Source organism: Carassius auratus, chromosome 35, assembly GCF_003368295.1.
Source record: "Carassius auratus strain Wakin chromosome 35, ASM336829v1, whole genome shotgun sequence".
Classification (NCBI taxonomy): Eukaryota; Metazoa; Chordata; class Actinopteri; order Cypriniformes; family Cyprinidae; genus Carassius; species Carassius auratus.
The window spans coordinates 12051711-12072078 of NC_039277.1; the positions used below are offsets into that span (position 1 = coordinate 12051711).

The 20368-nt window shown below is 38.8% G+C and overlaps 1 protein-coding gene across 4 annotated transcripts in view; it reads right to left on the reverse strand.

The window, feature by feature from the left end:
• LOC113054412 (homeobox protein cut-like 1) overlaps positions 1-19966 on the reverse strand; it is a 110682-nt gene extending 90716 nt beyond the window's left edge. For 2 of the 4 annotated variants that reach the window (XM_026219947.1, XM_026219950.1), the window contains exon 1: positions 18821-19965. In XM_026219947.1, coding sequence (XP_026075732.1) covers positions 18821-18883 — 63 coding nt within the window. In that variant the 5' untranslated portion in view covers positions 18884-19965. Of the gene's footprint in view, positions 1-18820 lie in introns of all 4 variants that reach the window. The other 2 variants (XM_026219948.1, XM_026219949.1) reach the window with 1 other exon arrangement.
• Between the last annotated feature and the right edge of the window lie 402 nt (positions 19967-20368).

Sequence of the window (20368 nt, forward strand, 5' to 3'; positions counted from 1 at the left end):
GCAGCTCTTGTATCTTTCGCTCGTATTACCGCAGAAGACAGGTAAACAACTTTATGCTAATTAAATGGGAAGAGACAGTGTCTTCCACAAGTGAGGAGGACCACTTGCTCCACGAGTGAGGGGTGGTCATTCCAGACTGCATTAAAACAGAAGAAAATAAAGTTTAGCACACGGTGTATGACAGCCATAACTTTCAGAATATTCCCTAACCAAAAACACAATTCAATTCAGAGCCTGTATTTAAAACCCTAGAGGCTTAAAGAAAGAGTCCATCTTTAATTCACCCTCGTGTGATTCCAAAACCCATATGATTTTCTGTCTTTTCGTGGAACTAAAATGACGTTAGTTACCCTTTGTTACCGCCTTAACTGATGTAGAAACCACATGACAACAGTGTCGTGGACAAATGCGGAAGTAGATTCCCGACAAACTTCAACTAAAAAGAGATGCCGATCTCAGTTGTGTTTTACTCGACAGGTGAGTTGTTTTGATTTGTATCTTTAACAAAAAATGTATGCTATTATAATGATCAACAAGATTAGTGTTATGGGGTATACTCGCCAAATGCGGGGCATCGTGTCTTTAGACCCGCGCGAGGACGCGTTCGATCCATAGTCTGATCGCGTCTTTGCATTGACTTTGTATGTAATCTACTCGTGCAAATTGTAGAACTCGCGTTAAATCCATGATTTATCTTTCCGTCTGATTGATGGCCGTCAGCGGTTGGGTAGAAGGCAACAAATCCCATCATTCCACGCTCCTTCTTAGTGTCATCAAACCACGTGATTGTTATTGTTTTGGTAGTGCACCCTCTAGTGGCAGGTCCTACAACCTGTACCTTTAAAAATAACAGTTCGTCTTCCTGAAGCGGATGCACTATATATCAGCACATTGATCATCAGACTATAACAGAGATGTATCTGCATTATTAGCCAATATTTCACCTATATTAACTTTGCCATCATTTAAAACCCACTTAAAGCCAATCTTTAACGAAAACTCTAATAATTTAATAACACTGTAGATGTAATCTTTAGCTGATCTCAAAATGAGTAGACCTATCCCTTTTACATACTTTACGTTATAATGTTGTGATGCCTAAATGAACTTTTAATAGCATTTAAAATTAATTATATTTATCTCACCCTTTTTATTGAGATACATTTGTATTGAATTTTAATAAAATACTGGTTCACTACTGGCTCACAGGCATCAACTAGAATTTCAAATCGGTGAGTCTCCAATTTGTTTAAGTGAACGAGTCGTGATGCATTGCATAATCATATCAAACCGGATGCGATTATAATATGCTGTCAATGATGACATCAAATGAAACTGGTCCTCATATCCTTTCATGATACTTTCCTGGAGGATATCAATTTGGCACTTACTACCTACAGGTCACTGTAAAAGAGAAAACGAACAGCTTGAAAATGGCTAAATATCTCCTTTTTCGTCCCAGCTGAAAACTGACATTAGAGTGCATACAAACAATTTTGAACTATTCCTTGTACACTTGTTGTGTAAAAGTGCAAATATGTGATAAAATAGAATTTGTTCTTTGTAATAAAACGATTAAAAACTGAACTTAAGCCCACAAGTCACTATATCAAGCTCTGTGCTGAGTATGGAGTACAGTGCTCACAGTAGTAGTGTGTACACAGTATGCGAGCAAAGATGTGTGAGGTGCAGTGTGTGAGGTAAACAGTAATCTGGCTGCTATTATGTTGGCACTGGCGTGTTTCAATGTGTGTGTGTGTGTACTGGCTTTCATCGCCGACTGTGACCTTAGAGAAGGTGCAGGAATACGACTGACCTTCAGCACGCCTCAGTCAATCAACCCTCATGTGAAACACTACACAAGTCCGACCTTCATACATCAACACAAGCACTAAGTCTCTAACAGCATTAGATAGGGCAACAAAGAACTCCTCCTTTTGATTCGCTGCAAGGCAAACACCTTAAAAAGCTTTTAAAGTCAAAGTTAGGCGTTCAGAGGGAATTCGTACCAAAAAGCTTGTTCAGTTTGTTTATTTTCATACAGTTGTGGCAATATAGCATTAGCAACCACAAGAACTGACACATAACTGCTCACAAAAATATAGTAAGGAAGGGATTAAGAATGCGTCAGCAGAAACGTTCCCGAGCCCGGAGTGGAAAAGCTCAACTCAAACATTGACTCAGCAAAAAAACGAGCTGCTAACTTTAGTTCGGCGAGTGGCCAATAACCCCCCCAGCTCCATCCCCATGACTCCTCGCTGCCATAATATTCAGAATATTATTTTGATTGTGAATTTCCTTCTAATGCACATCTGCTGAGCTGCCCTGAACTCGGAATATGCTTACGTGCCATGTCTAAATACAAAACACAGTCAAAGGAATATGCAATCTCGACATAATGGGAGACTGCTTGGGGAAACAAATGACACAGACCACGAAAACAGACACGAAAGCAGCTGGAAAAAACATGAGGAGGATAAATTGGTGGCGAGCACTATTTTAGGGGCTTTTTGGTGCTTTTATTGATAGAACAGATGAGAGATCACAGGAAATGATTCGACTTGGGCCATTCACACATAAACACAACTCTACTAAATGTTGGAACATGTGTAATGCGCACTAGGCCAACTGTTAGTGAGCACTTTTGGTAGACTTCACTTTAAAGATCACGAGTATAGTTTGATGCCTAAAAAGGGACAAAAGAGTTCGAAGGAAAAATTATATTTCAATGCTTTTGCTTGGAAAAAATGGTGTTCTATGTGAGTTTTTTCAAAAGAAACTCACGTATAACAGTTCATATGAGATGAATATAATATTTCAATGCTTTAGTGAGAAAAAGCTAAAGTTTTGAGAGTGAATGCAAAGTTTCTTGGGGGAATGCAAAAATTTTGTGTGCAAACAGAAAAACTTTGAAATATAAAATTTCCTTCAATTTTTTTAGTACTGAATGTTTGCTTCACGTGTCACTTGTCACACGTAAACAACTTGTTTAATTGACAATTATCTGAAGATTACATTCTACAGTTTTAATTGAATTAGCTAAATAGCTCATTTAATTAACATATTAAAATGTGAAAAATATGAATAAACTTAAATTAACCATATCTCAATAATTAACTAGTATTGAAAATTGGTATAGGTTTTGAGTATCTTATTTATGACAACCTCCTCAAAACTGTACATTTTTACAAAACCACATTAACGCCTTTGTCAAACTGTGGCAAATGCATGTTTATCGATGCATACAATAACTCACTAGATGCTCTGGAGGCATTAAAACAAAAAGCCTCTCGTCTTTTTTGGTCTTTGTCTGCGAGATACAGAAGAACACCTCAGCCCTCATTACCTCAATAATGTATGAAATGCACTGCAGCCTGCGCATACTGAGCTCTCCAAACACTTTAAGTATTTATCGCGAACAGAGCGCTATCAGAGCCTTTTCTAAATGGGCCTTCCCTGCCAGCTCTTTTTCAATTATGTTTGAGGGGACGACTGACCACCACGATGTCGCAGTTTTTGTGGAACGCAGATGAGAAACTGCTGTGCTCCTGTCTGGCTGTGTGTCTATATACTAGCGACTGAGGTGCAAGAACAATTAAGCCCATCGACGCTAAATTAACCTAAGCACATCAATGAATGGCTGCTAATCTCTGTGACCTATGTAGGGTTATTACCTCCATAACTAGCACAAAACAAGCAACCTTATCCAAGATGGAGAGGATTTTCAAAGAGTGTTAGCAGTCGAACCAAATTAGCTATACAATGAAGCCAAAAAGTGTTTTTTTTTTTTGTTAATACAATGAAAGTCGTGGGGTCATAATGTAGTTTTGGATCCCAACATTATTCAAAATAACTTAATTTGTGTTCCACAAATGAAAGTCAGTAATTTAGATTTAGAAAGACACAAGTTTGAGTTCTCGTGGGTCAAAGCTCTCAACGCTTCCCTTTCCAACACAAACGAAAGAGGAGGGGAGGAGATGAAGATGAAGAAAGAGCAGTGGCAATCCATCCATGCTTGTTTTCTGTAATTTGTTTTCCATTTCAAAGGCCGATTTGCGATTTCAGCAATGCTCTCGTCTCTAAAACATCAGTCTGAATGGGATACAGAGAGCACAAGAGGGCGAGAAAGGAGAAAAATAAAGAGGCAGCGAGCAGATGAGAGGGGTCCCCCTCTGTGCTGGCTAGCTTCCAGTGAAAGCTGTTCAGAACATGGGAAACATGGTGTCGCAGCACAGTCCAATCAGCTCGTCTGGCCTGCGGTTTTCCCAGCGAGTACCGTCATGAACGCTCCTCTCCTTCTACGGGTCCGCTTTCACTAGCATGCCTCCGGGAACAACAAACTCATGCTGCCAAAGCACGACCACACACACACACACACAATGGCAGATGCAAACACATACACGATCAAGTGAATGCACAAGTACTACCCCTTACTTTTTCTTAGGCCCAACTTTGCCAAAAACAGTTGGATTAGTCAGCAGAGCAGTGCATGATGACTGGCTGTATGTGACGTCGCCAGAGGTAAGAAGATGCTGAAAGCTAAGGAACAACTATACTTGACACACACACATATACATATACATACATATATATACATATACATATACATATACATATATATATATATATATATATATATATATATATATATATATATATATATATAGTTTTTATATTTATTTAAATATTTTATAGCTACATATACACACATTTTAATTTAAGAAAAATTAAATACGTGTCAGCATATATAATCTTACGATGGTAAATTTTACACTGAGGTAAAAGTTGTTAGACAAGCATCTCAAGTCTCAGAGTTCTTTTGTTAGTAGGTGTTATGAAAGTCTTTGATTTAAATCATTCACATCACTTATCTCAGATTATCATTCTTAATCATACTATGGCGGTTTAATGGCCAAAAACAATTTTTACCCACATCTGGCTTGTGTAGAGTGTGCATTTTGAACCAATTCAAAGAACATTCCAGCGATTTTGAACTTGCTTGAACTTCCTGGATATGACAGATCACTATCAGACATTGCTGGATGGATCCTCTAATTTGAAATTAGAATGAGAGCAGTAGTTGAAATCTTGGAGCTACTGGCAGCGCAAATAGTGTAGAACATAATTCCCTGAGATTTAAACCAATGACTCGGACGTCAATGGAAGTTACAAACCGAAGAAACGTGAGGCAAAACACGATGCTTCTACTCACTGACTCTCCAGTCTAGAACCCCCCCCCCCCCACCACCACCAATCTCTAGGCCTCGGATGCAGTTCGCGTAAATCCATAACAATATGCACAATCCAGCGTGACAGATAATGCATCTCTTCATAATGGAGGTCCTGGATGCATTTGGTACGCATATCTGTGTGCAGACGTGAGTTTAACTGAGATAATACCACAGTGTAAGTGAAAGTCCTGGATTAAAAGACAAATATAAGCCACCTGATTGCTCGCAAAGATAAAACAGACCTCCAAATGAGGGATTGAAATGTTTCAGGTGGGCTGATGTCTCAAATCATGCCATCAGCACTGGATGCTCTGTTTCGTTAAGATCAGATTTTTTCCCTATTTTTCTTTCGATTGCCAGTTTGTCTACACTGTTCTTATAAACAAGGCAAAAATAAGACAAAACAATGTGCTTTTAAATAAGAAATAATTGTGTGCGCATATATATGTTTAAATGTGTTGTACAACTTTAAATGTACAAAACACACAAAATGATAAAGAAAGCTGTCTTGATATGATTCACATGTAAAACAAAGAGCAAGAAATACAAATGTGATTGATCTTATTTAATTATTTATTAATTTTTTTAAGAAAAGTTATGGAAGACCGCAGGCACAGAGGCCTTTTCAGTATGTCGATATTTATAGTTATTTGTTTCTGCGCGGAGAGGTTCAAGTCTGTTTAATTATGCTGTAACTCCCAGGACGCACAGCGGTCTTTTTTAAAAGCAAGTTGTTTGAAATATTCTCTGGCTGATGGCCAGGGAAGCCATCAGTGTCAGATGTACATATCGGCCTGCCAAGAGAAATAGCCTAGCCGAACTGAAGGCAAACACCTCAAACAATCCCACACAGACTGATGACTAGAACGCTGACCATCATCTTTTCTCCCCAATCTTTTTTTAACTTGCACAGTCACTGGGTAAATTTGGGAAATTGTCAAACACAAGTGCGATTTGCCAAGTTCTGTTGATTTAAGGGGCGAAAAGAACAACAACAAAAGGTCCCCTTGAAAAATCCCCTTTGACCACCAAAGGATAAAAATGCTGGTAGTAGCACAATAACACTTTAAAATTTGATTACGTCGAAACAGGCCAGGTATGACATTCTCATAAATAAGCAAAAAGTCTCCTCGGCCAGCCTGCTATTTTCATTCCCTCTCGCTGAAATTCACCTGATAAATTTGGCCCTCTGATCTCCGTGGATCTGTCTCTGATATTCCGAGGGACCGAGGAGAGCACATCCTCTGCTGAGCTGCTGTTAGGACTAATAACAACACCAACATCCCGCCAATCTCTCCTCACTGCAAGCTAGGCCAGCCAGCCAAGGGCCAACACACACACACGCACTTACACATCTGACCAAGCACAGTCCATTTTCAGACACTTCCTGCTAAAAATAATGACCCTCCTGGAGACAGAAAATGCGCTGCAGGCTGCACAGACATTTTGTATAAAGAGAGCGAATAAGGGGATGAGGAAGTGCTGGAATTAAAGAGGCAGTGTGTGTTGCATCGTCTTGCTGGACTGGAGACACAACAATCCCGGGACATCACTGTCAGACTGTCACTGTTCCCATAGCACCAGAAAAGCAGAATAAGGGGTTTAGCTTTCCCTCAAGTACACATTACAGGTAACATAGAAAGGTTACAGTAGACATGAAAAAAAAAGTGAAAGTCGTGACATTTTCCAAGTATGGTAAGCCATACTCAGAATTGGTGCTCTGCATTTATCCCATCCAAATGTGTGTCACATCACACTTCACACTCACACTAATTCCCACGGAACTGCTACCGTTTACAACAGTGAGCGCAAGCTAGATTAAAACGATTATTACGTTTTGAATATGGATAATGTTTCTTAGAAAAATGCATCGATGTGCTACAGGAGGCATTTGTTCACCCCCTGGAGCTGTGTGAGGCACTTTTTTTTTTATGGAAGAGCGCTTTTTATTTCACATCTTTTGGACTGATCGACTGAGCAATGCTACACCCGCTGACTGCAATATTAGACCTTGAAAGTTCAAAGACAGTTTTAATATAACTGAAAGAATCTGAAATAAGATGGTCATATACACTCAGGGTGCATCAGGGGTGAGTAAAATGCAGTCTAATTTTCATTTTTGGGTGAACTAACTCTTCAAGAAACAACAATGTTGTACCATATGTACGATCAGAGATAACAGTTAGTGCCCCCAAACACAACCAAATTTGAAGGTCCAGCCCTTTTCCCAGTTCCACCCCCCATGTCGCCTGTTACGATATGTAAGCACAAGCCATCGGCAGAACAAATCAGCAAAGCAGCACCAGGGTCACTGTTTCTCCACCCCCCCAACATGGAAATCCATGTCAGTCTCCCTCCCCATGGGCACCATTTGAAAGCTAAATATCGTTTTCCAGCCACTAACGGCATCTGGCTTCCATTTCCACTCCTCCTGGAGGTTTTCAGGTCACTAATAATAACTGTTTCAGGCAAAAGTGAAAGTTCAGCCAAAGTCTAGCTCCAAGCCAGATCAGGGAGCCCTGCTGCCGCTGAGTGTGAGGTGGAGCTGCCTGGTTCCCTAGGCACCGAGGGCCCCCACAGAGGACTTGTTTTGTTTAGGTTTTTAAAGTGCTGAGCCCAGGCTGGCTAGGGATATCTGGAGTAAAACCCAAAAGTGTGTGTGTGTGTGTGTGTGCTAGAGAGTGAACGTAAGACAGAAGGGAAAAAGTGTGGACAGAAGGTTAAAGGGTCTCCTGATTATTTCTCATTCTCACAGAGCACTTAAACCACAGCTGGGTGCAAACTCTTCACCATGGCTACCTGAGACTCTCTGAGAATAGTAATGGAGCAAGACGGCACTCGAATGTTCTGAGGTGAACTGTTCCGGAAACTGTGAGACATTCCTAAATGCTGTCTTCCCCAACCCCCAGCAGTCCAGACTTTCCTAGAGGGGAACTGCGAAGAGCCGGTCTAAAATAAGTGCTCCCAAAACCTCACCTAACTTTGACCAGTCTTCCTGAGACCAGACAATAACTATAAGGAGCAAATTGAAGTGTAATGTTTATTTTCTCAGAAACGGCACTAAATTCTTCCAACCAAAAAAAGTTCCCTGCTCTGAGCTTTAGAAGTACTCTCTTATCCTGTTCTGTGCTGAAAAAGAAGAGGACCCAGAGAGATCTGGTTTATGTTCCCCTGTTATGAAGATTAACCTTCTTTATGGACACAATTACTCATCCGTACAGGATAAGACCATGGCTAAATTAGAAGCCACCATCATATCGCATAATGTACTGAGCATCTGGGGCTCCTCGAGAAAAAAAACTTCTCTAATAGTTTCCAATGAAAACTCCTGTTTTAACAGACACAGTATTCTCATTAGATTATAGAGGCTTAGCCAGTTTACATTATTGTGCTTATGGAAAAAAAGAACTCACGTTATACACTACTTTTTTAAAAGTTTAGCTGTTTTTTTTTATATAAAGCCAGGATGCATTAAATTGATCAAAAGTGACCAAAATGACAAGCTTGTAATGATATAATGCTAAAAAGATTTCTATTTAAAAATCAATACTCTATTTTTATTCAAAATAAATACTGATCATTATAAATGTATCTCAAGCACCTAATTAGCATATTACAATAGTTTTTGAAGGATCATGTGACACTGAAGATTGAAGACTGAAAATTCAGCTTTGCTATAACATGATTTAATCACATTTTAAACAATTTTATAAAATATATATTTTTAATTGTAATAATACAGTTTTACTGTATTGTTTGATCAAATAAATGCAGCCTTCGTCAGCATAGGACCCCAAACCAACCAAGTGGTGCATGATAAATATCAGCCAATAATTAATGCCCATCTCATCAGTAAAGCTGGTTCTCTAATCAGTAAGGGTGCACGGTAAATATCGGCTGATAATTAATCTGCATCTCGTCAGTAAAGCCGTTTCTCTAATCAGAGCCATCGTTCATTATTAACGGGGATTTGCGCAGCTTGTCAGTTAACACCGGCTCTGTGTAGTAACAGCTGCTATATGTGAAATCACGCACCTGATGGAATTTAGCGCTGATAAAGAACCGGCTTTACTGATGCGCATTAATTATTGGCCGATATTTATTGTGCACCCCTAAACCAACCTCAGATGCATTTTTAATATATAAAGGCTGCAACATACTCTTATGACAACTCTTTTAAGAAATTGTACAAGAAAGCGAAGTTATGTAAGTGTACAACTTCTATAATATTTTTTTCGTTTTGCAATTATGATTAGGTTTACGATAAGTTTGTGATGATAGATGATAGAATCGTGTATTGACGATAGTCAGAGATATCAACATAAGCAGATTTATCTGTCGATAATCAAGAAGATATTACGCTAAAAAAAATTTATTGGCGGCCTATTATAATTCGGCTATCAAACTGCCCAGCTATTTCACTCTAGCACTGCATTTCACACACACACACACTGCGTGACCATGCGCAAAAGAGGATTAGAGCCTGTAGTCACAAGGCGGCAGAGCGCACTTATCATCCATGGTGGTTATCCAAGACTGATCACTTAATTTATAACACTCACTATGTGGTGATGTAGAGAACAACTATGGATGATAAGTTCGCTCTGCCGCCTTGTTATTATTTTCATGCACACCGCACTATAATGTGATGCTGCAAAATACATACAAAGTCTCCATCCACAAACAGACGTACTTCGTCTGTAGATATAAGGTGTACTTTAACAAGTAATCTGAACGGCCTATATATGTATATATATATGTGCAATATTTTAAACGAGCCCTCACTAACTAACACCACAGTTATTTTAGAATGAATCTCATTCTTGTTTCTGTGGCGGTGAGTCAGTCTCAAATATATGAACTTACCTGTTTTGAATACTTTATTTTTTACGTGTTCGTTTATGTTCAATATAAGTGTTAAACTGCTGTACTTTAAATGAAATCTACTATTGATTTTCACCATTGTCTGATTTTGCAGAACATTAAGACTGATAACTTCCATGCGACGTGCGGAAAATTTGTCAAAGGACACGCAATAGGACAGTTGCGTCCGACTATATATGAACTAGCTGTTTTAAATACAGTATTTTTTTATTTAATGTTAGTTAAATCAGTCAGTATATGTTTTAAAGTATATATTTTTTTCTTATTGGTGATTCCATAGGCTCTCTTTATCGCGCACATGCGCGGTTTAAAACACCAAATAGTTATGTTATGAAAAGAACCCATGCACGATAATATTGTGTATCGTCGATCTCACGGGCTGACGATTTGAAAAATTACCAGATCGCCCAACACTATTTTATGGTTACATTTATATTACATGTTATTTCTTTTGATTTTGCCATCAGTATCTTATAGGACAAGGTGACCCCTAAACCATCCTAATAATTCTTTTCTTACTTAAAGGGATAGTTCACAGAAAATTTTATCACACATCAGGTCATACCAAAACTATCTAACTTTTTTTTTTTCTGCAGATCACAAAAGAAGATATTTTCAAACAACAAAACACTGTAACCCATTGGCTTCCATTGTAGAGACAAAAAAAAAACCTTGGAACAACAAAAGTATAAGTTAATGATGACAGAACTATCCCTTTATGAACAATAAGTTGTACAGTAGTTTTTAATGTAGTTTTGCACATGCCTAAACCACAAGTCAGAAGGCCACAAGGCCTCAATTAGACTATACTTTTTTATCCTTACAAATCTTACTTTTAAACAAATTAGGTAAATGCATCACATTGAAACGTATGAAGGTTGCTGTGCCCTTCCTTCCAGTTCCTATTGGGGAAGGCTATTTATATCTCTAGGATTACGCACACGGCACAAGGTTAAAAAAAGTTTGGCATTGAGTCTGGAGTGGAACCGTGTCTGGGTCTGCTGGTTAATCCATTCATTTAGTCACAAAAACACCTGTTTATGCTCGAGACAGCAAAGTTAAACAGCAGTCCAGATGTCTCTCGAAAGAGCGCATGGACAAAAGAATGTGTCGCCTTATGTCAGGTATCCTGATCCTGCTACAGCACTTTCTCAGTTGGCAATCAAACCAAGGCTACGTGCCAACCAGAGAGAGTCTGAATGCGAAACTACAGAATGAAAGTGAAGGAGAAACACTGAGTGCAAAAAGAAAAAGCTTGGGTCACCCCCCAAAGGGCTGGCTCCTTATGTAACCCAACACAAATGTGAATCATCCTTCATCTGAACACACAAGCTGTGAACGTCCATCTCTTCCCGCAAACAGTCTTCAACATTAACAATCCGCAAACCACCGACTGCACAAAAAACTAATTCTCGGCTGCTGTCGGAATTACCATCCGGCAACGCGAAACACAGGCCACAGCTGACCTACTTATTCACACCTGATTATGCTGGCACACTACACACAATGCAATGTGGCGCTACATCCTCTGGTCCATGCCACGGTCAGCAACAACGTAGGGCTGTTTCAGCAGTCTGAGTACATTTACAGCTGACGGCCGCTGATGGAAACTCCAGCTTTTCAATCATCTCTCACAGCGAGCGGTAAGAAAGTAAGAGAGAGAAGGAGAGTGAGAGAGATGAAGGGAGAAAGAGAGGCGCGAGCCTCCTCCTCGCCTCAGCTGAAATGGACTGTTCATAGCCCCCTAAGAGCTGGGCTTTTATCAAACATGGCATGTGAGTGAGATTCCAGCCTCTTGAGTCTCCCACACATTATCAGTTCTGACTGTGAGTCTTCGCCAGCTGCCGCCAAGTGCAATCGATACTCTGATATTTAAAGAGCAAATACAATCTCTATTTTTCAGACAAATCTCGCCCAGTAAATTATCGAGCCAGGGATGACGTCTGCCTGCTGTTCGGACCGAATACGAGATCATGACGACTCATTTTATGTATTGTGTTGAGATAAACAGTTTAGCTTCACTGCTAGCTAGTTTCACCAATCACTCACAGTTGAAGCCAACATGAAGCAGTGTTTGCAAACAATTTATATGAGACATAATCCTAAGGATAACAAAATTGTGATCTAGGGAAGGTAAAATGACAGTTTGATGGCATCAGTTCAGAGGCAAAGAAAAGTGTTACTTAAAGGTATGGTTTCTCCCAAAAAAGAAAATTTGATGTTTATCAAACTCTCATAGATTCTGTTACCACTTGCCATGCATTGTACAACTGAGAGACTGCAACAACTGAAGCTAAAAAAAGAAGACACAACTGAAATTGAGAAGACACAAAGTCACCTACATCTTGGATGCCCTGGGGGTAAGAAGATAAACATCTAATTTTCATTTTTGGGTGAACTATCCCTTTAACTCAACATTAAAATGTGTTTGCAAGCCTTTGTATGTCTGTAATATGACGGTAACAGAACATTAATTATCTAATTATCTGTTTAGGGGTTATATTCAATAGGTTTTGATTAAAGCAAGCAAGTTGGTGAACAGACGTCAGTCATTAAGTCGTTTCAGCCTGAGAGCTAATTACTGTATTATAAAGATTAAAAAGACAAACCATTTAACATGCACAAATTAAAAATTCCAATTAAAAGCAGAAACATGTATTAATAAAATAAATTTTCTCAATTTTGATCTCATGTAAATTATAAAAAACACAGCTTCATTGCTAGCAAAGTTTCATTTGTTCACTGATTTATTGCAAAAATTTGCAGATACATTTCAATGAGAGTAGACCGAGGGCTGCTGTAAACAACTTACTGACCACCGGCGACAACAGCAGACAAGGACGAGATGAAAAAGACACTGGAAGATGCACATCATTAGTTTTACGCACAGTAAAGTCACAGGCTTTGTCAAGGCCTTTGATCTCCACAGTTGTGATTTTTTAAACATATCTGTGATGAATTAGGGTGGCGCGGCAGAGCCTCGACATGGCAGCGAAGATGGAAATAAAAACATGTTCTTTTCATCATAGCCTTGGTGAATCTTGTCTGAAAACAATGGATCGGGTTGCGGTAAGAAACATTCAACGACGGGGCAATCATAACAAATGTGTGATTCAACTAGGTTTAAATTTGTTGTTTATGACAGAATCTAAACGTACAACTTGCATAAAAGCACTGTAATTTTTGTTTAATGAAGCCATTAAAACCAATAAATCCAAATGACATAGAACATATGGAAAAAACTTCATGATTCTTAAGTATAAAATCTGTTTTAAGTGACAATATACAAAGACCATTTGGACTAAACTTCCCTTTGAGTCTCTCGCTTTATCTCTCTCTCTCCTTCGCTCAGGAAAGAGGGCAATCGGAGCAGATCTCTTTCCCATGGCTCTTAATTCAGAACTACTTCCCTCAAACTCTTTCCAGATGTTTCTGAACAGAAGCAAATAAAACGCTGTTCTAACCTTTTTCCACAGTCTATCACAGTAATAACCTGACGCATTGTTTTAACACTATTTTACACAAATATTATTCAGCAGTCCAATTTCTCCCATGTTCAAGGCTTTGAGTAGTTTTTTGAACAACCACCAGGAAACAAATGTTTAAGACCTTTCTTTAAAAAAAATTTAACTCTAGAAAACCTGTTGGTCGGAACATTTTATCCATGAGGAATTGATGGAATCATGAAAAATTGGCTTTAAATATCAAAAGCTACTTCGGATGTAAGCTATCTAAAACAAAAACAAAACAAAATAGATGTTTGTTATTAGTTACAATATCAAATAACCAGTGTCATCAACAAAAGAAGAGCAAATTTATCCCATTTTAATTTAAGTTTACAAAACATGTTTTAATCTGAGATAAAATGCACAGGTAAATCATGCACAAAAAATGTGAAACATGCATCGAGAAAGTAAAAAAGAGTCAACTCGATTTTTTTATTTTATTTATTTTTTTAATTAAAAATGCCTTTTGACTTTAAAGTTGAAGACAGAAAAAGACCAAAATGCTGCCAATAAACTTTAGTTTTCTTTTGCAGTTTGCTCTTTTTCTCAACTCAGCTGCTGTTAAATTCCTTCAAACTGAAAGAATTTCCAGAGTGCACGGGCACGCAGACCGAACACGCCATAAAGTATGAACGAAAGGAAGCAAGAAAGAGAAAAAGAGAGGAAGAGAGAAGGGGTGGGAGGGGCGAGCGCTCTCATCCCCTCCTCCAACTCGGGCCCTATTTGAAATGGACGGCTAATTATGCTGGTGGCGTCAGAGTTCTGACTTCCCTGTGTGTGGGGCGGGAGGGGAGCGGCCCCCCAGTGAAACCCCAGCCCTCAGACACAGCAAAAGGGGGCAGCCAGTGAAGTAATGACCGTGTGTATGAGTGTCTGAGAGAGGGTGACGGAGAGGGAGAGAGAGAGAGAGAGAGAGAGAGTGTGCTGGCACATGGCCTCCCCCCTGATTCCCATGGTCACTGAATTCTTCCTGCCATCTTTATCTTCAGCAACTGAGTGCAGACTGATCAGCAAAGGAAAGAGGGGTCATCACACATACCTATAAAAAGCACTCACTTAAAACTATTTCATTAACTATTTAGCCACTTCATATTACAAATTCCAGTAAAAAGTTAAAAAAAACTTCTATTTAAGCACATATTTACCTAAATATATTTAAGCACATCTTCATCTAACACACAAGTTAAAATACATTGGGAGCCGGTGAATGATTCCCTCTTTAGACGGAATAAAAATACATCATCATCATCATCATCTAGTATTTATCACAGAGGATCTGAGTACCCTTTAAAGGAGCTATACTGAGGCCACAATTAATGGCCTACCATGATCACATGAGATGGCAGACAACTACACAGAGAAAAAACACTTCTTATTTTAGATCGCAGCACCTCCCCGAGCAGGTAATTCAAATAGAGTGGGATTATCTGCGTCTGGACTGATCTGCTAGTAGAACAAAGGTGCTCAAGTACCAGATCTGAAATTGCTAACCTATACTTTTCAGCGACAAGCACCGCTACTTTTTTTTTTAATAACCAAAGCAAGGCAACAGACTGAATCTCCTGTCACACACAGGAAAGGAAACTGTACTATGAAACCACTACAGATGGACATTATTATGCAAATGTAATGTTCGTCATGACTTTACAAATATGAAAAGGCTATCAATGTATAGTGTTAACAAAAAGTCTGTACAAGTCGGTCAAATTTAGACCAAATAATATATCTGTAGATGTTTTGTTTTCTCAAAAGTGCATTTCAAGATACTCAAAGGGCCTTGTAGAATTTATTATCAGTATAAATTGAGTCAATTGAACTGCTTCATTTTAGTGTTAATGTCTTTGCAAAGATGAATAAGCTTTTAATAAGTTTTTTTTCCTGTATAATTTGGACAAATTTAATTTCCTGTCACAAGCAGCAAAGGAAACAGAAAAGTAAAACCATGGACCTTATGCAGCATACGTATGTAACATTATTCATGCCTTTACAAATATGAAAAGGCTATTAATGTACACAATTCACAAAAAGTAAGTTTTTCTGTACATATTCTTGAAAAACAGAGCAAATAATGGACACACTTTATTTTAAGGTCCAATTCTCACTATTAACTATTTGCCTCAAATCTGCTTATTAATAGTTAGTAATGTAGTAGTGAAAAGTATACCTTAAAATAAAGCGTTTTCTGAAAATTTTGTTTTCTCAAAAGTACCTATATATCAATACACTCAAAAGGGATTACATAACGCATTATGATGACTAAACAGCGAAATTATAAAAAGTCAGTATATTCTTTGTATTTTCCGAATGTTAAAGGGCTACAAATTTCCGCTAAAATGTTTTATTCTGAATAATTTCGGTCAAATTTAGACCAAATAATAGATCTGAAAATGTATTTGGTTTCCTCAAAACTGCATCAACCAAAGGGCTTTGCAGGATTTATTATCAGCCTAAATTGCTAAATTAGACAAATACAAGAGTCAATTGACGTGCTTTACTTTGAGGCTAAATTTGGAGAGGCCACATGCAAATATGTGTGTTGTTTTGGGGCCTCATATAGTTGGCTTGGTTTTGAAGTGGTCAGGATCCGAGTCTGTGTGAATGTGTGGGGTGGGCTCCACAGAGACGCTGTTGTTCTATTCATCTTTCATGTCTGCATTAAAACCATGCCTAAAAGTAGTTTTACCAGCATTTTCTCAGACATGTAGAGACATTCCTGCTCACTTTTAGGGACTTTCCCCACTTTCCAGTCAGGTGTCAGTCAGACAGTTATTACTAAAACAGTCAAATACAGGTCCTCAATTCATTTAGTGATGTTCAATGAAAACACTCCATCTGCAAGTGATGAATCCCCTAAAAAATGTTCAAAAAATATCATTGATCATGTGTACTCATCTAATAATTACTCAAGATTACAAGTTATCAATTTATTATCTATTTTCAAGTAAGAAAAGTGAATGAGGGCACATCCAAAAACGAGTATAACGTCTGGCAGCTTAATCTGCTAAAACTCTTGACAGACATACTGTAGAAGATCTTAAAGACATAGCAGCTCCATACATACGGTAACCACACAGAGGAACCAAAATGCAGCAGATTACACTCTTATAGTGTTTAGGTACATAGTGTACCGCAGCTGGCCAATGTGCCCCTCATTAAAGATATCAAACACATTTTAAAGTCATCACAGGGGCCCAATGCAGGTCCAGACAAGACTCACATCTTGATGGTGGCAGAACTGCCTGCGTCAATCGCTAATCTCTCCGAGTTGACGCACGAAAACTCGGGACCACACACCAAGTGAGGTACACTTAAACCTCACCTGCATTCGCAGACCTCAAAGCCACATGGTGACAGGACACAGCAGGTGACTCCGACAAACAAAAAGTTTAGGAAATATGAGACAAACAGGTCCGTTTGGAATCACTGGGTTGTGGAAATTATAATTCAGACCACTTTATTTCACTGTCTGGTGCGGTTTTTGCAGGGTAATATAAGACATCTGATTCACATCGAGGCATCAATTAAGCATGAATCAGTGAAGTTAATAAAAAATAAAATAAAATAAACACATTTAAAACACTCTGAAAAACAAGATTTGAATAGAAAAGAAACAAAAGTAGCAACAGACAAAAACTAGATGATAAATAGCGCCCATGACATCATCAAAGCCTGAACTTGCTGATGCCAGTTCTTATCAGCCTGGGAGACAGATAGAAAGAGAGAGAGAGAGAGAGAGAGACAGAGAGAGAGAGAGGGCATTGCAAATTTAGAGTCACCACATCAGAATATGCCCAGCTGTGTGTGTGTGTGTGTGTGTGGTCCTTTTATGTTCAACACTATATGTCTGAAGCCTAACTGAATAAATGATTTTCAGAGAACACAACATAATCAATCAGCAAAACATCTGACATAGCACGAGCCGGGCAATGTTTGACTATTACAGATGAATGTTAGACAAAATCTGAACAGCATCTCAAAACATATTGCAACATATGTACATACAGAGCATTCTACATTCGGCTTTAATTTAGTTTCATATTAGCATATTTGACAAATATTCCAAATACTTAAATTCTAATCGATCCATAAAGCATTTTTTGCTACTATCGTTTTTAAATAATATGACATCTATTTTAAACGACTGGCGAGGCTTCTGGGGATCTAGAAATGGTTACTGGTAAAAGGAAATTTACGGTTCGATCGGAAAATAGGTCAGCGATTTTTCTTCTGGCTTAGCTTTGCGACCTCAGTTCATAAATACATAAACTCGTAATCAATAATTGATATAATCATGGGTCTATTGTTTATGCCTAACCAAACGCGACAAATGTACTTCATACTCCTACAGCACGAACACTACAAATAACGACAGAGTTCTGACTTTGACAACTAAGCAAATTTAAAGACAAATACCACAACATTAAACCAAAACAACTGAATCGTAGCATTCCCACCTGCGTCTAACACAAGTTATCTGTGAGGGAGGGAAAAAAAGAGTGAAATCGCATTATTTTGTTTTGACGAGCTATTTTGCCGGACTCTGTAACTGAATAACGAAATAAACCGTCTCTTCTAGAGTCTCACATCTATTTTTAACCAAAACGTTCATCTGTCCGTGTTTGTTTGTTTTGAGTTTAATTGTTCCTGTCTGGCGCAGGTTTAGCAGCAAATTCCGTCTTCGCTTTAAACTTACCTAATAAGCTGAACTTAGCGTTTGCTAACTTCATAAACTTCTAAAGTCACACAAAAAGTGCTAGTAAACAATAAAGGAGGTGAAATCTAAAAAGGAAGGCAGTCTTACAACCTCTCTCGTTACTAAGCAATAACGTCTCGGTCCAGCACAGCGCCACCCGTGTAGCGCGACACACTTCTAAACACGAAATTATTTCCACAAACATACTATCTAAATCTCTTCAGCACAAACTATTCCCAAAACGTCCCGAGAATGGAAAGGAGCCGGGAAGAATCGGGAAACCCTCGGCCTCCCGTTGCCGAAGTGGCCGCATCCACCTTGACCGTGATGGTTGATCGATGGGAATTGAACAAAGAGGATCAATTTCCGATCAGCCGCTTTAATCAATGGGCACCGAACCCGGCGAAAGAGCCGACGCGAGAGCAACGCGCCAGCCTTTCAGCGCGACGCTCCCCGGGACCGGCTCACCGGCACACACAGCGAGTACAAAACGAAAGGGAGCTGACCTGGAGCTGCTTCAAATCAAAGCGTTTCCAATATTGAAACATCGATCCCGCATTGGCCGCCATCTTGAGACATATTGAGACGGAATGAAAGGCTGATAGAGAGAGCGCGAGAGGGGCTGGAGTTCAGCGCGCGAGAGAGAGAGAGCGAGAGAGAGAGAGGCGGGGGAGCGCGCGCAAAACACGGAGCGGAGCAGATCGAACGTCGCGGGCGCGCGCGGAATGGAGTTATCGAATACCAACCTGCGATATTGAACGAACAGGGCTACTGAAAACAATTATTGAGAGCGTCCTCAATAAAAGGCAGAAAACGCGGGATGGAGTTTCCGCGTTCAGTCGAGCTCCCCGTGTCGCAGGAGAGGGAGGGGGATGCTGGATACCTTTTCATCCGTTAAAAGAAGAGAGTTTATATGGTTATTGATTTTTTATTATCACCATAGATAGACATTACGAGACGCTTATCAGATCTGACGCGACGCGCGCAACGCGAAGGCAACGCGCAGGCAACGCGCAGTTCGAGTGTTTTTATGTTTCTCACGGTCAGATGAAGAACCTTCTGGCCTGTTGTTGTATTCGTATCTGATATATTGATTTTTTATTTATTCTTATCTTTAATCCTATTGAAACTATTTTGTATGTTCTTGTGTGTAGACTATTGTTTTATGTGGTTTTTGCTGTTGGTTGTTTATATGTCCAGTTAACCTCTGTTTGTACTCAAAAACCAATACATCTATTATATTTATTTTATGAGCATTCTTGCGTGAAGAATGTGGACACGGCGATCGATAGTTAAAATTAAACGAAACACAATCTAATTCTTCTCCATAACCTATGCATACTGCATAAAGCAATATGAATTTATATGGTTATGGACGGTGTTTAAGATGGTGGCAGTGGATGATTTGATGTTATAACATAAACCCTTGTCCGGTCGATTCCTGATGATTTGTAAATACTGCTTTCGAACTTGAACTTGAAGAGCAGCGCCCTCTATTGGGCGTGTTTAAAATCATCTCACCTCATTGTTCAAGGTGATGATCCAAAGCAGTCGTATTAACTGTCATGATAACCAATCTGTTAAACCAGTGATTATTCGTTTATAATTCTTTTATAATTATAATTGTATTCAAATTAAAACAAAAAGATTATTATTGCATTATGTGTGTGAACTGTGCACATGAATTAAATGATATTACACATTATTTCAGTCTCTCTTAGGTGTGTGTGTGCAGTTCATATTCTGGGGTGAATATTGCTCTTTTAATGTTGAAAGGTAATACACTTAACACACTGTCAAAAATGGTGGAAGCAATTTATTTTTCCATCTATTGTCACAATAATAGTTTTGGTAATTTCTCCTTTTTTCATGATATTTTAACTCAGTTTCAATACAAGTTGTCACTTTGACCACTTTGGTTATAATTCAACTTTTTTTGTTACTGTGCAGAGTACAAGTTCCCAATAAATAAAATACAGTTAGTATCTAAACAAGTGTGCAAACAGTAAAACATTTAAGTAAGAACTGCTTTTAAATAAGAAAACAGCTGAGTT